Genomic DNA, 14,765 nt, shown 5'->3' on the forward strand with positions numbered 1-14,765 from the left:
TAAGTTCATAAAATCAGGAAACACTTGCAAAGCATCTGCCCAGGAAGTGAGTGCAGAGCAGGGTGGAGACTTGCCATCTCCAGGAGATCAATCCCCTGACCCTTTGGTAAATTCTGAGTGTGGAAGAAGGGACTAGAGGAGGAGATTGTCCCCTGAGACTGGATACAGGGTGTTCTGTCGTGGGACAGACACAGTAAGCATGAGGCTGAGCCTTTGCAAGGCAGCAGCACCAAAAATGAGGGGAAAGGAAAAGCATGCGATCTTAATAAAAAGCATAAAGTATGGCTCAGCGCCTGTAGCTCAGTGAGTAGGGCGCCAGCCACATACAACGAAGCTGGCAGGTTTGAGCCTGGCCTGGGCCAGCTAAACAACAATGACAACTGCAACCAAAAAATAGCCAGGCATTGTGGTGGGTGCCTGTGGTCCCAGCTTCTCAGGAGGCTGAGGCAAGAGAGTCGTGTAAGCCCAAGAGTTTGAGGTTGCTGTGAGCTGTGATGCCATAGCACTCTACCGAGGGCGACATAGTGAATCTCAAAAAAAAAAAAAAAAAGATAGCATTGGTGAAAGCCAACTTTTATATTTACTTTATGGCTCATTATATTTTAAGGCACATGTCAAGGTGGGAAGTCTATCAGCATTTTAGTCTCAGGCTCTTTGAGGTCAGAGGTGGTGGGTCAGTGGCAGGGCCTGTTCCACCTTGATCCCATAAGGTCCTGCCTTCAGCCCCCACAGCTGTAGCAGTGAGCGGCTGGTAGGCTTTCCTCCTGGTTTCGTGAAAGCCATGTGGTCTCAGATCCTATTGGCCTGTCTTTTGTGCATATTCCCTAGAAGCTGTGACTGGGATCAGCAAAGCATCTGTATTCAACATGGCAGCCACAATTAGGCTATAAAAAGTCACTTTTACGCACCATAATGTAATACTTTAAAAATGAGAATTTGGGTTTTGTCTCTATAGGTGCTGATGGGGTCTCCCCTCCCCAAGGGCAGGGAGTTTTGACCTTAGGTGGCTGCCCAATTGAGCAGGGCTATTCTGAAGACAAAGAGCAAAGGCCTGGGGCTGGGTGAGGCAGGGCTCTCTCTGCGTTATAGGGCAGGATGGGGGTGCTGGGGGCACCCACTCTTCCTACTCCCTGGCACCTGGAGGGTGGAGGCCAAGAAGCTGCTGTACATCCTCCCATGTGCAGGACAGACCCAGCAAAGGATTATCCCACCTGAGTATCAGTGGTGCTGAATTCAAGAGACCTTGCCTTAAGCCAAGGGAAAAGAGGAGAGCATCTACATTAAGGGGACCGCAGGTGACTTTGCTGTGGCTGGAAGGAGGTGTGGACGAAGTTGGTTGGCAGAAAATGAGCCCAGAGAGGGAGGCCAGCTCCCTTCCTGCCTGCCTTCTTTTAAACAATATTTAGGGGAATCATTTGGTTCCAGGCAGTGGGAGTCTGGGGCTGGCTCACACAGGCTCTTCCCAACTCCATGTCCATGACACCGTGTTGGTAACTGAAATTGGCTGCTGTAAGAGTATTTATATCACAGAAAGTGGCACACAAATGCTACCAAACCAGCACACTTTTTAAAAATATGAGAGATAAGAGCTAGTTGTTAAACCTGCATAGGTTTGGGCCCTTTCTAGGTACTAGTGATACTTGGTGAGCAGAAACAGACCCAGATCCTGCCCATGTAGAGTTTACAGTCTAGGGCAGTGGTTCTCAACCTGTGGGTCACGACCCCTTTGTAACAATGAAAATACATCCTGCATTTTAGATATTTACATTACAATTCATAACAGTAGCAAAATTATAGTTATTAAGTAGCAACGAAAATAATTTTATGGTTGGGGGTCACTACAACATGAGGAACTGTATTAAAGGGTCGTGGCATTAGGAAGGTTGAGAACTACTGCCCTAAAGACTCTCCTCAATTAAGATCAAATATGAATTCAACATGCATGATAATCACCAGAAACAAACAGCAAATTTAAACCCTCTAAGGTCTTTCAGATACAGTAATTTATCCATACCAATACAAAAAGTATGTACAAAATACTTAAATTTATGATGAAATCATAGACGTGGGCAAACAATAAGAAACTATCTGAAAAGACCAGGAAACTTGGAAAACTAACCAAAGATAATTTTTTAGAAATAAAAAATATAGTTGCTAACATGAAAAATAAATAGCTAAAAAGAGAATTTTAAAAATGGAAAATGGATCTAAGGAAATTACCAATAACTCAATGCAGAGAAATATGGAGATGAGAACCATGAAGGAGAAATTAGAACTGTCAAGTCTAACACAATAGCTACCACTCACATGGTGCTATTAAGATTTGGATTTGAATTAATTAAGATTAAATAAGATTAAAATTCAGTTCTTTGGCTGCACCAGCTACATTTTAAATGCTCATAGCCACATGTGGCTAACAGCCACCTTATCGGATGGTGAAGATTATACCACATTTCCATCACAACAAAAAGTTCTACCGGACTTTGCACTAGGTTATAAAATAGAAAAAAAAAAAAAAACAGAATTAGAAATTCTAGGTTATGTTTAATTGGAATCCCAGAAGGAGAGGCTAAAGAAAATGGAGAAGAGGTAACAGATAATGGTTGAGATTAGTCAAGAATGAACCCTAAGATACAAGAAGCATACTATATATCAGTCAGAATAAAAAGAATTCTATGTCTAGACACCTCATAATAAAACTGTAGAACCACAAAGACAAAGAGAAAACCTTAAAAAGCAGTTAACAAAAGAGTAACAATTAGACTTGCAGTTGACTACTTTTTAGCAAAAATGAAGACCAACAATAATGGAGCAATAGCTTCAAAGTGCTAAGAGAAAATACTGTCAACCTAAAACTGTATACCCAACAAAACTCTTTGAAGGACTAAGACTTGTAAGGGCTCACTACCAAAATGCTTTTATTTGAAGACACTTTTAAGCCACGTTCTTCAGGAATAAAGAAGTTATTCCAGAAAGAAGGTCTGAGATGTAAGAAGAAATTATAAACCAAATCTGTAAATATGTAGGTAAATTATTTTAAGCAAATATTACCAATATGAAAAAAATCACAATAAGAATGTGTAAATTATGGAGATTTTAAAAAGGATAGAATTAAACTATCGGACATGGTAGCGTGTTAAGTACGGGGGAGCAATTAGAATTAATATGTTTGAAATAATTCTTACTGTTCAGGGAAGTGCATTAAGATCAACTGTAGGCTTTGTTAAATTTATACGTAGTAAGTTTTCAGTATGGTTTTGAAACTTCAGCAGGCATGAGACTCAGAGTTTCTGTTCCAGAATATTTGGGGTGGGGGGTTCTAAAATTTTTATTTCTAACAAGTTCCCAGGTATGGCTGATGCTACTAGCCTGGGAACCTTACTTTAATAACTATTACACTAAAAACAGAGCATTAGAGAAAACTTCCAAACCAACAATGGAGGGGCGGGGAAACGAAAATGTCCCATCCTGACCAGCCCTGTCCAGCAGAATATAATAGAAGCCGCATGTGTAATTTTAGTTCTGTTAGCCATATTAAAAGTATAAAGACACAGATGAAATGAATGTTAATAATGTATTTTATTTAAACCAATATGCTAAAAATATTATCTCTTCACTATGTGACCAATATAAAAATGATTAATGGGATAGTTTACGCTCTTAAACTTTCTGTACTATGTCTTCAAAATTCTGTGTGTATTTTATACCTAAGGCCACTTAGGACTAGCCACATTACGAGCAGTCCGCAGGCACACGTGGTTTGTAGCTACCATACTGGACAGAGTAGGCCTAGAATGCAAGTGATGTGAGTCTGCAGAGGACAAAGACCCCCAGTCCTTGTGCATCCACCCCTATGCCAGGACACTGGGCAGAACACTTTGCATATGTCATCTCATTCAGTCCTCACCTCGTCCTGTGAGATTAGGCATTATCACATCTCCACCTTATAAATGGGGAAACTGAGGTTGAGGAAATTTAAAACACTTTGCCATGATCATCTGGCAGCAGAGCTGGGATTCTCATATTCTGGTGCCAACATCTGAACCTCTAAGCCAGGGGTTTTTCCAAAGGGTTTTTTTGTAATGGGCCAGAATAGTAATTATTTTAGACTTTGTAGACCAAACAATAGCTGTCACAACTATGCAACTGGGCCATTGTAGTGGGAAAGCAGCCTAAAACGATAACTAAACAGATGGGCACAGGTGCAATCCAAGAAAAATTGTATCTAGTAAAACATGGGGAGGGTTGGTTTTGGTCTGCGGCCCCTTGTTTGATGGCCCCTGTGCTAGGCCTACACAGCTGCCTCTGCAAGACTTGCTTAGGGGAGGCCTCCATGGTCAAACCCTCAAGGTATGGGATGTGTGCATGTGTCTTAGAAGTGGGTGGATGAATGCAGAACTTCTCATTCCCAAGGATCCCGAGTGACCACCTCTGGTGGCACTTGCGCAGACTCTGCTGAGCAGCCTGGCTGTCAACCTGAGTCATTCCCACTCCCAGGCTGAGGAGGAGAGAAATATTAATAAAGCCAGTGGAAATGGAATCCTAGACAGACAGTCCAGCTCCACGATGCCTGCATTTTGGAAATCGCCTTTAACTGATGCTTTGGGACCCCCAAATGCCCCCTGCTCAGCCCTGTGTCAGGTCATCTCCTTGGAGCTTAGTCCTCAGGAGTCGGGGTGAAGGAGGCAGGTAGTACACAGCTGTCTTTCCCAAGGACCAGAAGGTATGGTTTGTTCCTGTGAGCCCAGCTTGGCCCCCAGCATTCCTGGAGCCTGTGCTCCATAAATAATGTGCATGTTAGAGCAGCTTTCCTCTCAGTTGAGTAACCCTGCACACACTTACAAAAACACCGAAAGTTTGCTTTTTTTCTTTGCCCACTTATCCATCCTTCCCTCTTCACAGCCCCTCCTTCTCCCTCTCCCTCTCTCCTTCTTCCTCTTAACCTTCTCCTCTTTGCTGTTTCTGGGGTGCCCTTGCTTCCCGACCCCAGGCCTGCACTTGGAGTCTCCCTTCTCTCTGGCACACTCTCTCCACCTGCTCCCGCCTTCCTCCTCCACTTCCTGTACCCCTTTGGCTCCCTCACCTAGGGAACCACATTCCACCTGGGCACAGAATGTCAGATCCAGCCCTCACCTCACCGAGAGCCCTACCCTTCCACCTAAACCAAGCTGAGACACAGAATTTCTGCCCAGCCGGGCTTGACCACGAGGAAGACCAACTCCCTTCCTAATGCCTGTGCTGAGCTCCGGGTGTATTTTATCCCAGGGATAAAGTTCCCTGAGACACCTGCAGCAAACTCCAAACATGGCCGAACAATGGTCAAGCCCCACGCGAGCAACCCGCTTATTACCAACAATAGCCACCCTGAGCAAGTGCATGTGCTGTTGACCTAAAAAAAGGCATCGGAGAAAAATGTCTCCCAATAAGATGAGCTTAGGAACTAAACAAAAAGGATTATAATCTGGAAACTCCACCACAGCAGGCCACAGTGCCTCTGAATTGGGGAGTGCAAAGGGAAGGTTTTTTTTTTGCAGTTTTTGGCCGGGGCTGGGTTTGAACCCGCCACCTCCGGCATATGGGGCTGGAACCAAATTCCTTTGAGCCACAATCACCACCCGCAAAGGGAAGCTTTTATTGGAAAAAGGAGAAGTTCATATAAACTGCTTGGGAATAGCTGATAGGTTCTGGAGGCTCAAAGCCAGGGGTAACAGCGGTGGAGATACTGCTGCAGGCAGTGTTCTATCAAGAGCATTTTATCTGAGTTGCTGCAGTCCTAAGGAGGAATTTCTTATTTTAGAAAGTCCTCAAGACGTACAAGCATGAGCTCTCCTTCTTCGTACTTTCCTGGTGCTAATTTTGCTTAAATCTGACACAGGTGATTTCATCCTGGTATCTGCAACTTTCTCACTGCTGTGGCTTCCCAGTCAGAGTTGATAACGTTCATGTCAACCTAGGATGTAGATATTATTATTGCCCATTTTATAGATGGAAACACTGAGGCTTCAAGAAATTTGCCCAGGCCAGGCACGGTGGCTCATACCTGTCATCCCAGCACTCTGGGAGGCCGAGGTGGGTGGATTGCTAGAGCTCAGGAGTTTGAGATCAGCCTGAGCAAGAGTGAGACCCTGTCTCTACTAAAAATAGAAAAACTAGCCAGGTGTGGTGACAGGTGCCTATAGTGCCAGCTATCCGGTAGGCTGGGGCAAGAGGATCTCTTGAGCCCAAGAGACTGAGGTTGCTGTGAACTATGAAGTGCACTCTACCAAGGGTGACAGAGTGAGACTATTTCCAAAGGGGAGAAAAAAATCCAAAACGAGAAATTTGACCCCAGTCAAGGTCTGGTCTAAAGTCTGGTCCAAATGGATAACGTATGCTGTGTCCTGGAATCTGGGGTAAAACTAGATTTGGCCATGCACTACCTTGTCTTCTTCCCCAAAGCACGTAACAGAGGTAGGACTCAGCCACAGGATAAGACAGAGAGAAGCCAGTCAGGCTGAAGGCCTCCCGGGGACTCTCAGCTCTCTCCAGCCCAGGGAGGATGCCTAGTTGAGGGACCGCGACCAATCCCTGCAGAACGTAGAGTCTTGATTAGAAAGGCTTCCCTGCAAGCCAGGCTGGATTCTGGGGGGGTCAACACCAGTGCTGCTGTAAGGCCTGTGCCCCCTGGCTGGGCTGTCCTCTCACCAGGCAGGCACCTATGGCCCCAGCAGGGCTGCAGAGACATCTCCTGCTATTTCCACATTCACAGGCACCCCGGCAAGACCCAGAGAGAGCTCTGTGCCCCCTCTGCCATTTCCCTGGGGGGGAAGGGGGGGGAAGAGGGCTTGGACCCACTGAGAATGGAAATACTATAATGTTAGCAAGACCTCTCAACCCCTACACGCCCTGGTGCACACAGCTTCATAATTTGCGCTGCCACTGAGATCTCACAGCCCACAGAGAAGGCAAGCCGTAGACAGCGGCACTGCACCTGCTTGACAGAGGGGGAGACTGAGGCACAAGGCACTTGGGGGAAAGGTTTTGGCAGAGACAGGGATGATGGATCGGTGGGTGGTCACTGGATGTAGCCATTTTCAAAGAGTCCCTTCAGAAGTTGAAAACAGAAGGAGTTGGAAGGAGGGGCTTTGAAACTTGAAAAAGTGAAATTGGTATAGTTTTCTTTCAATTACAAACACATTGTAGTCAATTCAGAAAACTTGGGAAACAAAAAAGTAGGCCCACTCAAATAATCCACACGCTCATACACACACACTCTCTCACATAATTATCCACCACCCCTCTCCAAAGATAGACTCAACATTCATCCACCTAGTATTTTACGTACACACACATATATATCATTATACGTTATATATGCATATAGACATAATTTTTAAACGACGGTTCGGATTACATCGTACCTGCCATCTTTTCCTGTTTTACTTGCCAAAAGATCATGGACATTTTCCCATGTCAAAAAATGTTCTCCTGTGACAGACATTTTTGTTCATTACACGCACCCCCAGCATATGAATGGAACATCATTCATTCAAATAAACTCCCATCCATAACCATTCATTTTGCTGTCTGGTTTTTTATTTTCCAAGTCATTTCATTATAAAACTGCACGTTTATTATGGAACTTTGATAACCCACAGAGGTATAACAGGAAGAAAATGACCTTATTCTCCCTAGTACACAAATTCTGTAACCATGAACAGTTGTGTACACTTATGACCACTTGTAACTGTGTGCCCTATTCGTACTGATGGATAAGCATTTTTTAGATCATTGTAATGACTTATAATATATAATTTTAGCAGGGTCATTTCTAATCAGGCTTTTTTTTAATCCTTGACGTTTTTTGTGGTATTGGGTCTGTCTGTTTGGGTTTTTATTTAACCCTATTTGAGAGAGTTCTTTTCCCCACTCAGCTGGGCCCATGTGACCTGAACTTTGCCTATTTGCCAGGTAATCATGCAGCCCACCATTGGTGGGAGAATGAGGTTGAAAAACGGTAGTGTACAGACTGTGTGTGGTTATTTTATTTATTTATTTATTTATTTATTTATTTATTTAATTTTTTTTTTTTGTAGAGACAGAGTCTCACCTTATCGCCCTCGGTAGAGTGCTTATGGCATCACACAGCTCACAGCAATCTCCAACTCCTGGGCTTAGGCGATTCTCCTGCCTCACCTCCCGAGTAGCTGGGACTACAGGCGCCTGCCACAACGCCCAGCTATTTTTTTTGTTGCAGTTTTGACCGGGGCCGGGTTTGAACCCGCCACCCTCGGTATATGGGTCTGGCGCCCTACTCGCTGAGCCACAGGCACCACCTTATTTATTTATTTATTTATTTTGAGGCAGCATCTCATTCTGTCCTCCTGGGTAGAGTACTTTGGTGTCACAGCTCACCGCAACCTCAAACTCTTGGTTCAAGAGATCCTCTTATCTCAGCCTCCCAAGTAGCCAGGACTACAGGTGTGCACCTCAACCACTGCCTAGTTTTCTATTTTTAGTAGAGACGGGACCTGATTCTTGCTCAGGTCTCAAACTCCTGAGCTCAAGTGATCCTCCTACCTTGGCTTCCCAGAGTGCTGGATTACAGGCATGAGCCACTGCACCTGGCCTGGGTTGTATTTTTTTTTTCTTTTTCTTTTTCTTTTTTTTTTTTACTATCAGGGCCACTCACTCCAGAAACAGGCTTCCATGTGTTAAAGAATGGTACTGGGGCTCCATTTATCCTAAAAAAATTAATCACCCTGCTGCCCAGAGATGACTACCGGGTGTTGTTTACAATAGTGAAAAATTGTAACCAACCCCCCTGCCCATCAGTAGGAGGCAGGTGACATGAATTACAGAGCATTCTTTCAATGAATCCTGTGCAGTCAAAAGCTACTGCAGCTCTCTATTGGGATGGAAAGACACCCTGCCTAGTGTAAATGACAAAAGTGTATCACAAAACACGCAGTGTGCAAACCCGGGAGTCTGGGTGTTTGTAAGCTTGGGCATTTGTGTATTCTGAAGAATAAATTTCAGCAGCTGCTGTGTCTGGGTGGCATGGGGTGATGACTTTCGTTTTCTGTTGTATTTTTACCATCTTCTGGGATAAATTTTTCTCCTTTGTGGGGGGAGCACTGATAACTTCTGGGACCAGGGCAGAAAAATAAAATAAACAAGTGATTTTGATTTTGAAGAAAAGAAATACATGAGGAGGTTGGCCCTGCCCCCTCCTCTGCCTGCGGGGTGTAGCGATGCCCCCAACATGGCCCCTGTGTTTGTATGTTGCAGACTCAGACAACCAGGGCAGCCCCACGCGGCAGAGCCTCAGCCTGTCAGAGGGTGAGGAGCAGATGGACCGGCTGCAGCAGGTGGAGCTGGTCAGGACCACCCCCATGTCCCACTGGAAGGCAGGCACTGTGCAGGCCTGGCTGGAGGTGGTCATGGCCATGCCCATGTACGTCAAGGCCTGCGCAGAGAATGTGAAGAGTGGGAAGGTAAGGAAGTTTCTGGGCCCCTGTGGGACACCCCCTCCCCCAGACAACTGCCTCCCCCATTCCCACCCTGGGGTCAGGAGGAGCTGGCTGACCTATACCCAGGCTCTGGGGTCCCTGCTAAATCATTGTGCCTCCCTAGCAAGGTGCAGTACCCTTCTGAGCCTCAGCTGCCTTGTCTTCAGAATGGGCCTGAGCTTCCTTTACCTGGCTGAAGAGCTCTCTGGGGCTGGAAGGTGATCCTGCCCTCCACCGGTGGCAGGCTACAGCAATGTTGTGAATGCCCTTCCTGGAGAGGCAGGCCGAGAGGAGCCCTAAGACCTCCTCAAGACATGGCCAGCAGCTATCCTGGGACTCCTCAGGCGCGGAGACGCCCCCACTCCCACACCCCTTCCCTTGAGCAGGTGCTGCTGAGCCTGAGTGACGAGGACCTGCAGCTGGGCCTGGGTGTGTGCAGCTCCCTACACCGGCGCAAGCTGCGCCTGGCCATCGAGGACTACCGCGACGCCGAGGCGGGCAGGAGGTGAGCGCCTCCCGGGGAGGAGGGAGAAGCATCCGCCCAGTGGCCTCTGGGTCACGCAGGGGAGGTGCTGCAGGCTGGACCAGTATGGGGGACATTGGGATGTGACCGAGATGGTCTGGCCAGGGGGCCCTGGCATACCCAATGCCCCTAGGACACACAGGGAAAGCATGAGGCCGCAAATGCCCTATGACACGCCATACCCCAGCATAGGAGCTCCACATGCTCCCCAGAACTCCTCTGCTGCCCCTGTGTCTTACCATCCTTGGGTGAGGGAACACAGTAGAGGAAGGAGAGTCTCCCACAAGGACGGAGCAAACCTGGGGACAGCTGAGCACCTTCCCCATGCTGTGTCCCCAGTAAGGCTACGCCGCCCGATCCTCACACCCTCTGCCCCAGCCCTGCCTCCTGCCTGCCTTGCTCCTGACCTTTTGGGCAGAGTCTGTTGAGGGGCCCCACATCCACCAAACAGCTCCAGGGAAGGGAAGGAGCCCCCGCCCCCACTGAGTCTGAGCGTGCAGAGGAGGGAGGAACCCACGTTGTGAATCTGACACTTTCTGTTTTGCATAATTATGTCCTTCACTGGTTTCCTCATCATTTTTTGTGCAGTTAATTAATCAAACCTGGTGGTGTGTGCTATAATTTGCAGAAGCAGCTTAGTGGATTTAAAAAAAGAGAGGGCTGGGCGTGGGGAAATGGGCTGGTTTAAAAGCAGGAAAACCGAATCCATATGTGTCCAGGAGAGAGGCCATGGGTGTGTGCTTCTGAGATGGCAGGAAAGGCGGAGGTGAGACTGGATCAGAAACGGAGGGAGCAGCTCAAAGCAAGTGAACAGGAAGGTGCCTGGCCTCGTCAGCAAGTCAGGGTGGTGGCCCATCTAGACAAGGCTGGGGCTGCCCACTGCTGGGCTTCTTCTCCTGAGGGTCCCAGAGAGCACCTGGCACACAGCACCCTCCTCCTAACCTGCCCTGCCCCCCAAGCCTCTCACCACCTGGAAATCCCTCCAGCCACCCCACCCCACACCCAATAGTGTGTGTAACTGCCTATGTCCTCTGAGCAGGGTGGGACTGCCTTGTCCCAGGCAATTTGGGACGTCCAGGCTGCTGCCCAAATTCCTTTCAAACGTAACTGTCTTAGTCTGTTTGGGCTGCCATAACAAAATACCACAACTGGGTGCTTAGACAGCAGAAACTTATTTCTCACAGTTCTGGAGGCTGAAAGTCTGAGATCAGGTGCCAGCATGGTTGCGTTCTGGTAAGGACTTGCAGAAGGCCACCTTCTTCCTGTTTCCTCACATAGTAGAGAGAGAAATAGAGACCCATCTCCAAATACTGTCACATTGGTGGTTAGAATTTCAACACATGATTCAGTGGGGGTCAAGGAGCAAACATTTAGTCCATAAGAGTCACCAACCCTAAGAACCTCCAGGGTGCCCAGAAAGTGGTAGATTCAAATTTGCAGCCAGACCTGAATAGCTTTTGAAAAGTTCTGATGGGCGGCGCCTGTGGCTCAGTGAGTAGGGCGCCGGCCCCATATGCCGAGGGTGGCGGGTTCAAACCCGGCCCCGGCCAAACTGCAACAAAAAAATAGCCGGGCGTTGTGGCGGGCGCCTGTAGTCCCAGCTGCTCGGGAGGCTGAGGCAGGAGAATCGCGTAAGCCCAAGAGTTAGAGGTTGCTGTGAGCCGTATGACGCCACGGCACTCTACCCGAGGGCGGTACGGTGAGACACTGTCTCTACAAAAAAAAAAAAAAGAAAGAAAATTTCTGAGAGCTGCAAGCAGGATGGTTCCAGGGATCATGGAGCCTCAACATTAAAAACCCACCAGGGCTTCCTGGAGAAGGCAGAGACCATGTTTTGAGTTTTTTTATTCCCTGTGGAAATCTGGCCAGCCTCTAACCTGCTATGTGACAGTTCACTCTCTGGGACAACTGAGTTTTCCCACCTCTAAAGGAAGTTGAATTAAGACAGTGATTTGTAAACTTTTGGGGTCTTAGCCCCTTTAAGAATTCAGTAAGAGTTGTGGTGGGCGCCTGTAGTCCCAGCTACTCATGAGGCTGAGGCAGGAGAATCGCCTAAAGCCCAGGAGTTGGAGGTTGCTGTGAGCTGTGTGACACCACGGCACTCTATCGAGGGCAATAAAGTAAAACTCTGTCTCTACAAAAAAAAAAAAAAAGAATTCAGTAAGAGGCTCGGTACCCATAGCAAGTGGTTACGGCACCAGCCACATACACTGAGAGTGGCAGGTTCGAACCCGGCCCGGGCCAGCTAAACAACTGCAACAAAAAAATAGCCGGCATTGTGGCAGGCGCCTGTAGTCCCAGCTACTTGGGAGGCTGAGGCAGGAGAATTGCTTAAGCCCAAGAGTTGGAGGTTGCTGTGAGCTGTGATGTCACCACACTCTACTGAGGGTGACAAAGTGAGACTCTGTCTCAAAAAAAAAAAAAAAAAAGAATCCAATAAGAGCTTTTGATACTTTCCCCCAAAGAAATATACAAAAATACAAATGCATTATGGGACATTCTGACCCACCCACTTTCAGGGGTCCATGGCTTCTAGGCTAAGAACCCAAAGTGAGTTCTTCAAGAACATTTTCAAATGTGACATCCTCTGTGACCATGGCGTGACATTGCTCAATCTGGGCCTGGTTCCCCTAATCTACAAAATGCAACAAAACCCAGAAACCCCTTGCCAGCTCATTGTCATTTTATGGATGTGATTTTATGTAATCGTCATAATATCAATATGGGAGAGACTTTCTTTCCCTCATTTTAAAGATGTAGAAAGTGAGGTACAGAGAAATAATGTGTATGAAGTCACGCTTCAACATATCTGACTTCAGAGTCACTTGTGACTATCCCATGTCACCTTTGTATTAAAAACAAGGACAGAAATGGTTCTTACTATGGTTATTTATGAAACACTCAGTGTATGAAACCCTGTAGAAAGGGTTTACCCTCTCTTCTCTTTTGGTCCTTACACCTCCATGAGACCAGCATGACCATCCCCCTTGCACAGATGGGAAAAGTGAGGCCCAGAAGTTCAAGGTTGCAGAGTTAAGTGTGATACAGCCAGCAGACCTCCAGGTTCTGGGCTGTGTCGTAACCCAGATAATAGCTCAATTCTGTGCCTGTTCTTAGACTTCAGGGTCTCATCTGGCCCAGTTTGGGGAGCATGTGAGAAATTTTATAAAATGTCTGAATTACTTTTAAAGCCATGCTATTTTATTCCACTTGGACTCTTACAATAGCTCAGACCAACAGCTGAGAAAGTCTAAGGCCCCATGGGGACAACTTTAATGAAAAGAGAGCTGTTCTGAAGGGTAGGAGCATATTAATTGTCGTATGCAGATGGATGTTGCTGATTATGAAGGAGCCTCCCTGGAGTAGGTTCAGCCCTCCATCCCACATCGGTTGCACCACTGATTTGATGAACAAACCCTTGCCTGGGTCAGGAGAAGAGACCATTCTGTTTTCTGTCACTAACAACCCTGACCTCACAGCATCTGATTCAGAGGGTCAGGAACTCGTACTCCTACCAAGAGAGAAAGCGATGAGGGGTGGAAGAGGGTCTGCCCAGGACTTTCACAGCCTAGACGGGAGATTGTCTGGGACCAGACGGTTCCAGTTCAGGAGCTGCAGGTGAACTGGAGCAAATGGCCTAGCTCCAAAAGCCCCTGAGCCCTGAGCCATCATTGCAAATTTGACTGTGAAACAAAGAAATTAACTCTGAGCTGGGCCTGGGGGGCCTGGGAGTTCATAGAGAAGCCACACCCAGTCCTGCCCTCTAGGGGCTGACGTCCAGGGAGGCAGCTTGTTCGATGAGTAGCCATGAACTACAGCATGACTAGGGCTGGGATGGGGACTCCCAGGGGCTTTGGGCACAGAAAAGGGCCCTTGACCCTGTGCAAAATCCTGGAAGGCTTCTGGGCAACCAGACATTTCTGCAGAGCATGTAGAAGTTGGTCAGCTGCAGAGGCTGGGGGGTGGGGTGGGGTGGGGTAGAACAGGCCCAGAGACCAGAGATGAGGAGCACACAGGCCCAGTGGTTCTGCGAGGATGAGGAGCCCGCAGGCCTAGAGGTTCTGGGAAGATGAGGAGCCCGCAGGCCTAGAGATTCTGGGAGGCTGAGGGGCAGTGGGAAGGAAGACGGAGCCAAACGGGAACCTACCCGTCCCTTAGCCCTTCTTCCAGCAAGTATTCAGCCAGTGTCTATTGTGTACAGCACTGTGCTGACCACTGGGCAGTGAGCACAGTCCCTGCGCTGACAGAGCTTATACCCTAGTGTGCGGAAGAGAGAAAGTAAACCAGGATACAAATCAATGAATTGCTAAAATTCATGTGTGACTCATGCTTTGAAGGAATCTCTAGAAACAGCGGGCTAGGTGGGCAATTTGAGACAGTGTCAGAGGAGAGAGGGATATAGGGAGGGGGTGGGGGATTAGTGGATCCCCCCCAGGAAACACCCTCAAGAGCCTGGTGTGGGGAGTTGGCCAGGGCCAGTGTGGGCAGCCCTTATAGACCACTCAAAGGACTTTGGATTTTGTTCCTGCAAAGGGAGGCCAGGGAGGGTGTTCAGCATTTTTTAAAGGACCTTCTGGTGGCCACAGGGAGTGTGGACTACAAGGGCAAGGGCAAAAAATGGGGGACGGGGGGGGCGAGGCAGCTGCAAGAGCCTGGGCCAGAGATGGTCACAGCTCTAGGAAAGGAGAAAGGGGACAGGATGCACTGACCAGGGTGACCAGTGGATTCAGGAAGGGCAATGGGGCAGGCGA

The 14,765-nt window shown here is 47.7% G+C and overlaps 1 protein-coding gene across 1 annotated transcript in view; it reads left to right on the plus strand.

Annotated features, from left to right (window-relative positions):
* KAZN (kazrin, periplakin interacting protein) overlaps window positions 1-14,765 on the plus strand; it is a 1,031,394-nt gene that overhangs the window by 1,002,717 nt on the left and 13,912 nt on the right. Inside the window, exons 11-12 of the mRNA XM_053575946.1 lie at window positions 9,271-9,476; window positions 9,878-9,996. Of these exons, the coding sequence (XP_053431921.1) occupies window positions 9,271-9,476; window positions 9,878-9,996 (325 nt within the window). The remainder of the gene's footprint in view (window positions 1-9,270; window positions 9,477-9,877; window positions 9,997-14,765) is intronic.

Source organism: Nycticebus coucang, chromosome 22 (genome assembly GCF_027406575.1).
Source record: "Nycticebus coucang isolate mNycCou1 chromosome 22, mNycCou1.pri, whole genome shotgun sequence".
Classification (NCBI taxonomy): Eukaryota; Metazoa; Chordata; class Mammalia; order Primates; family Lorisidae; genus Nycticebus; species Nycticebus coucang.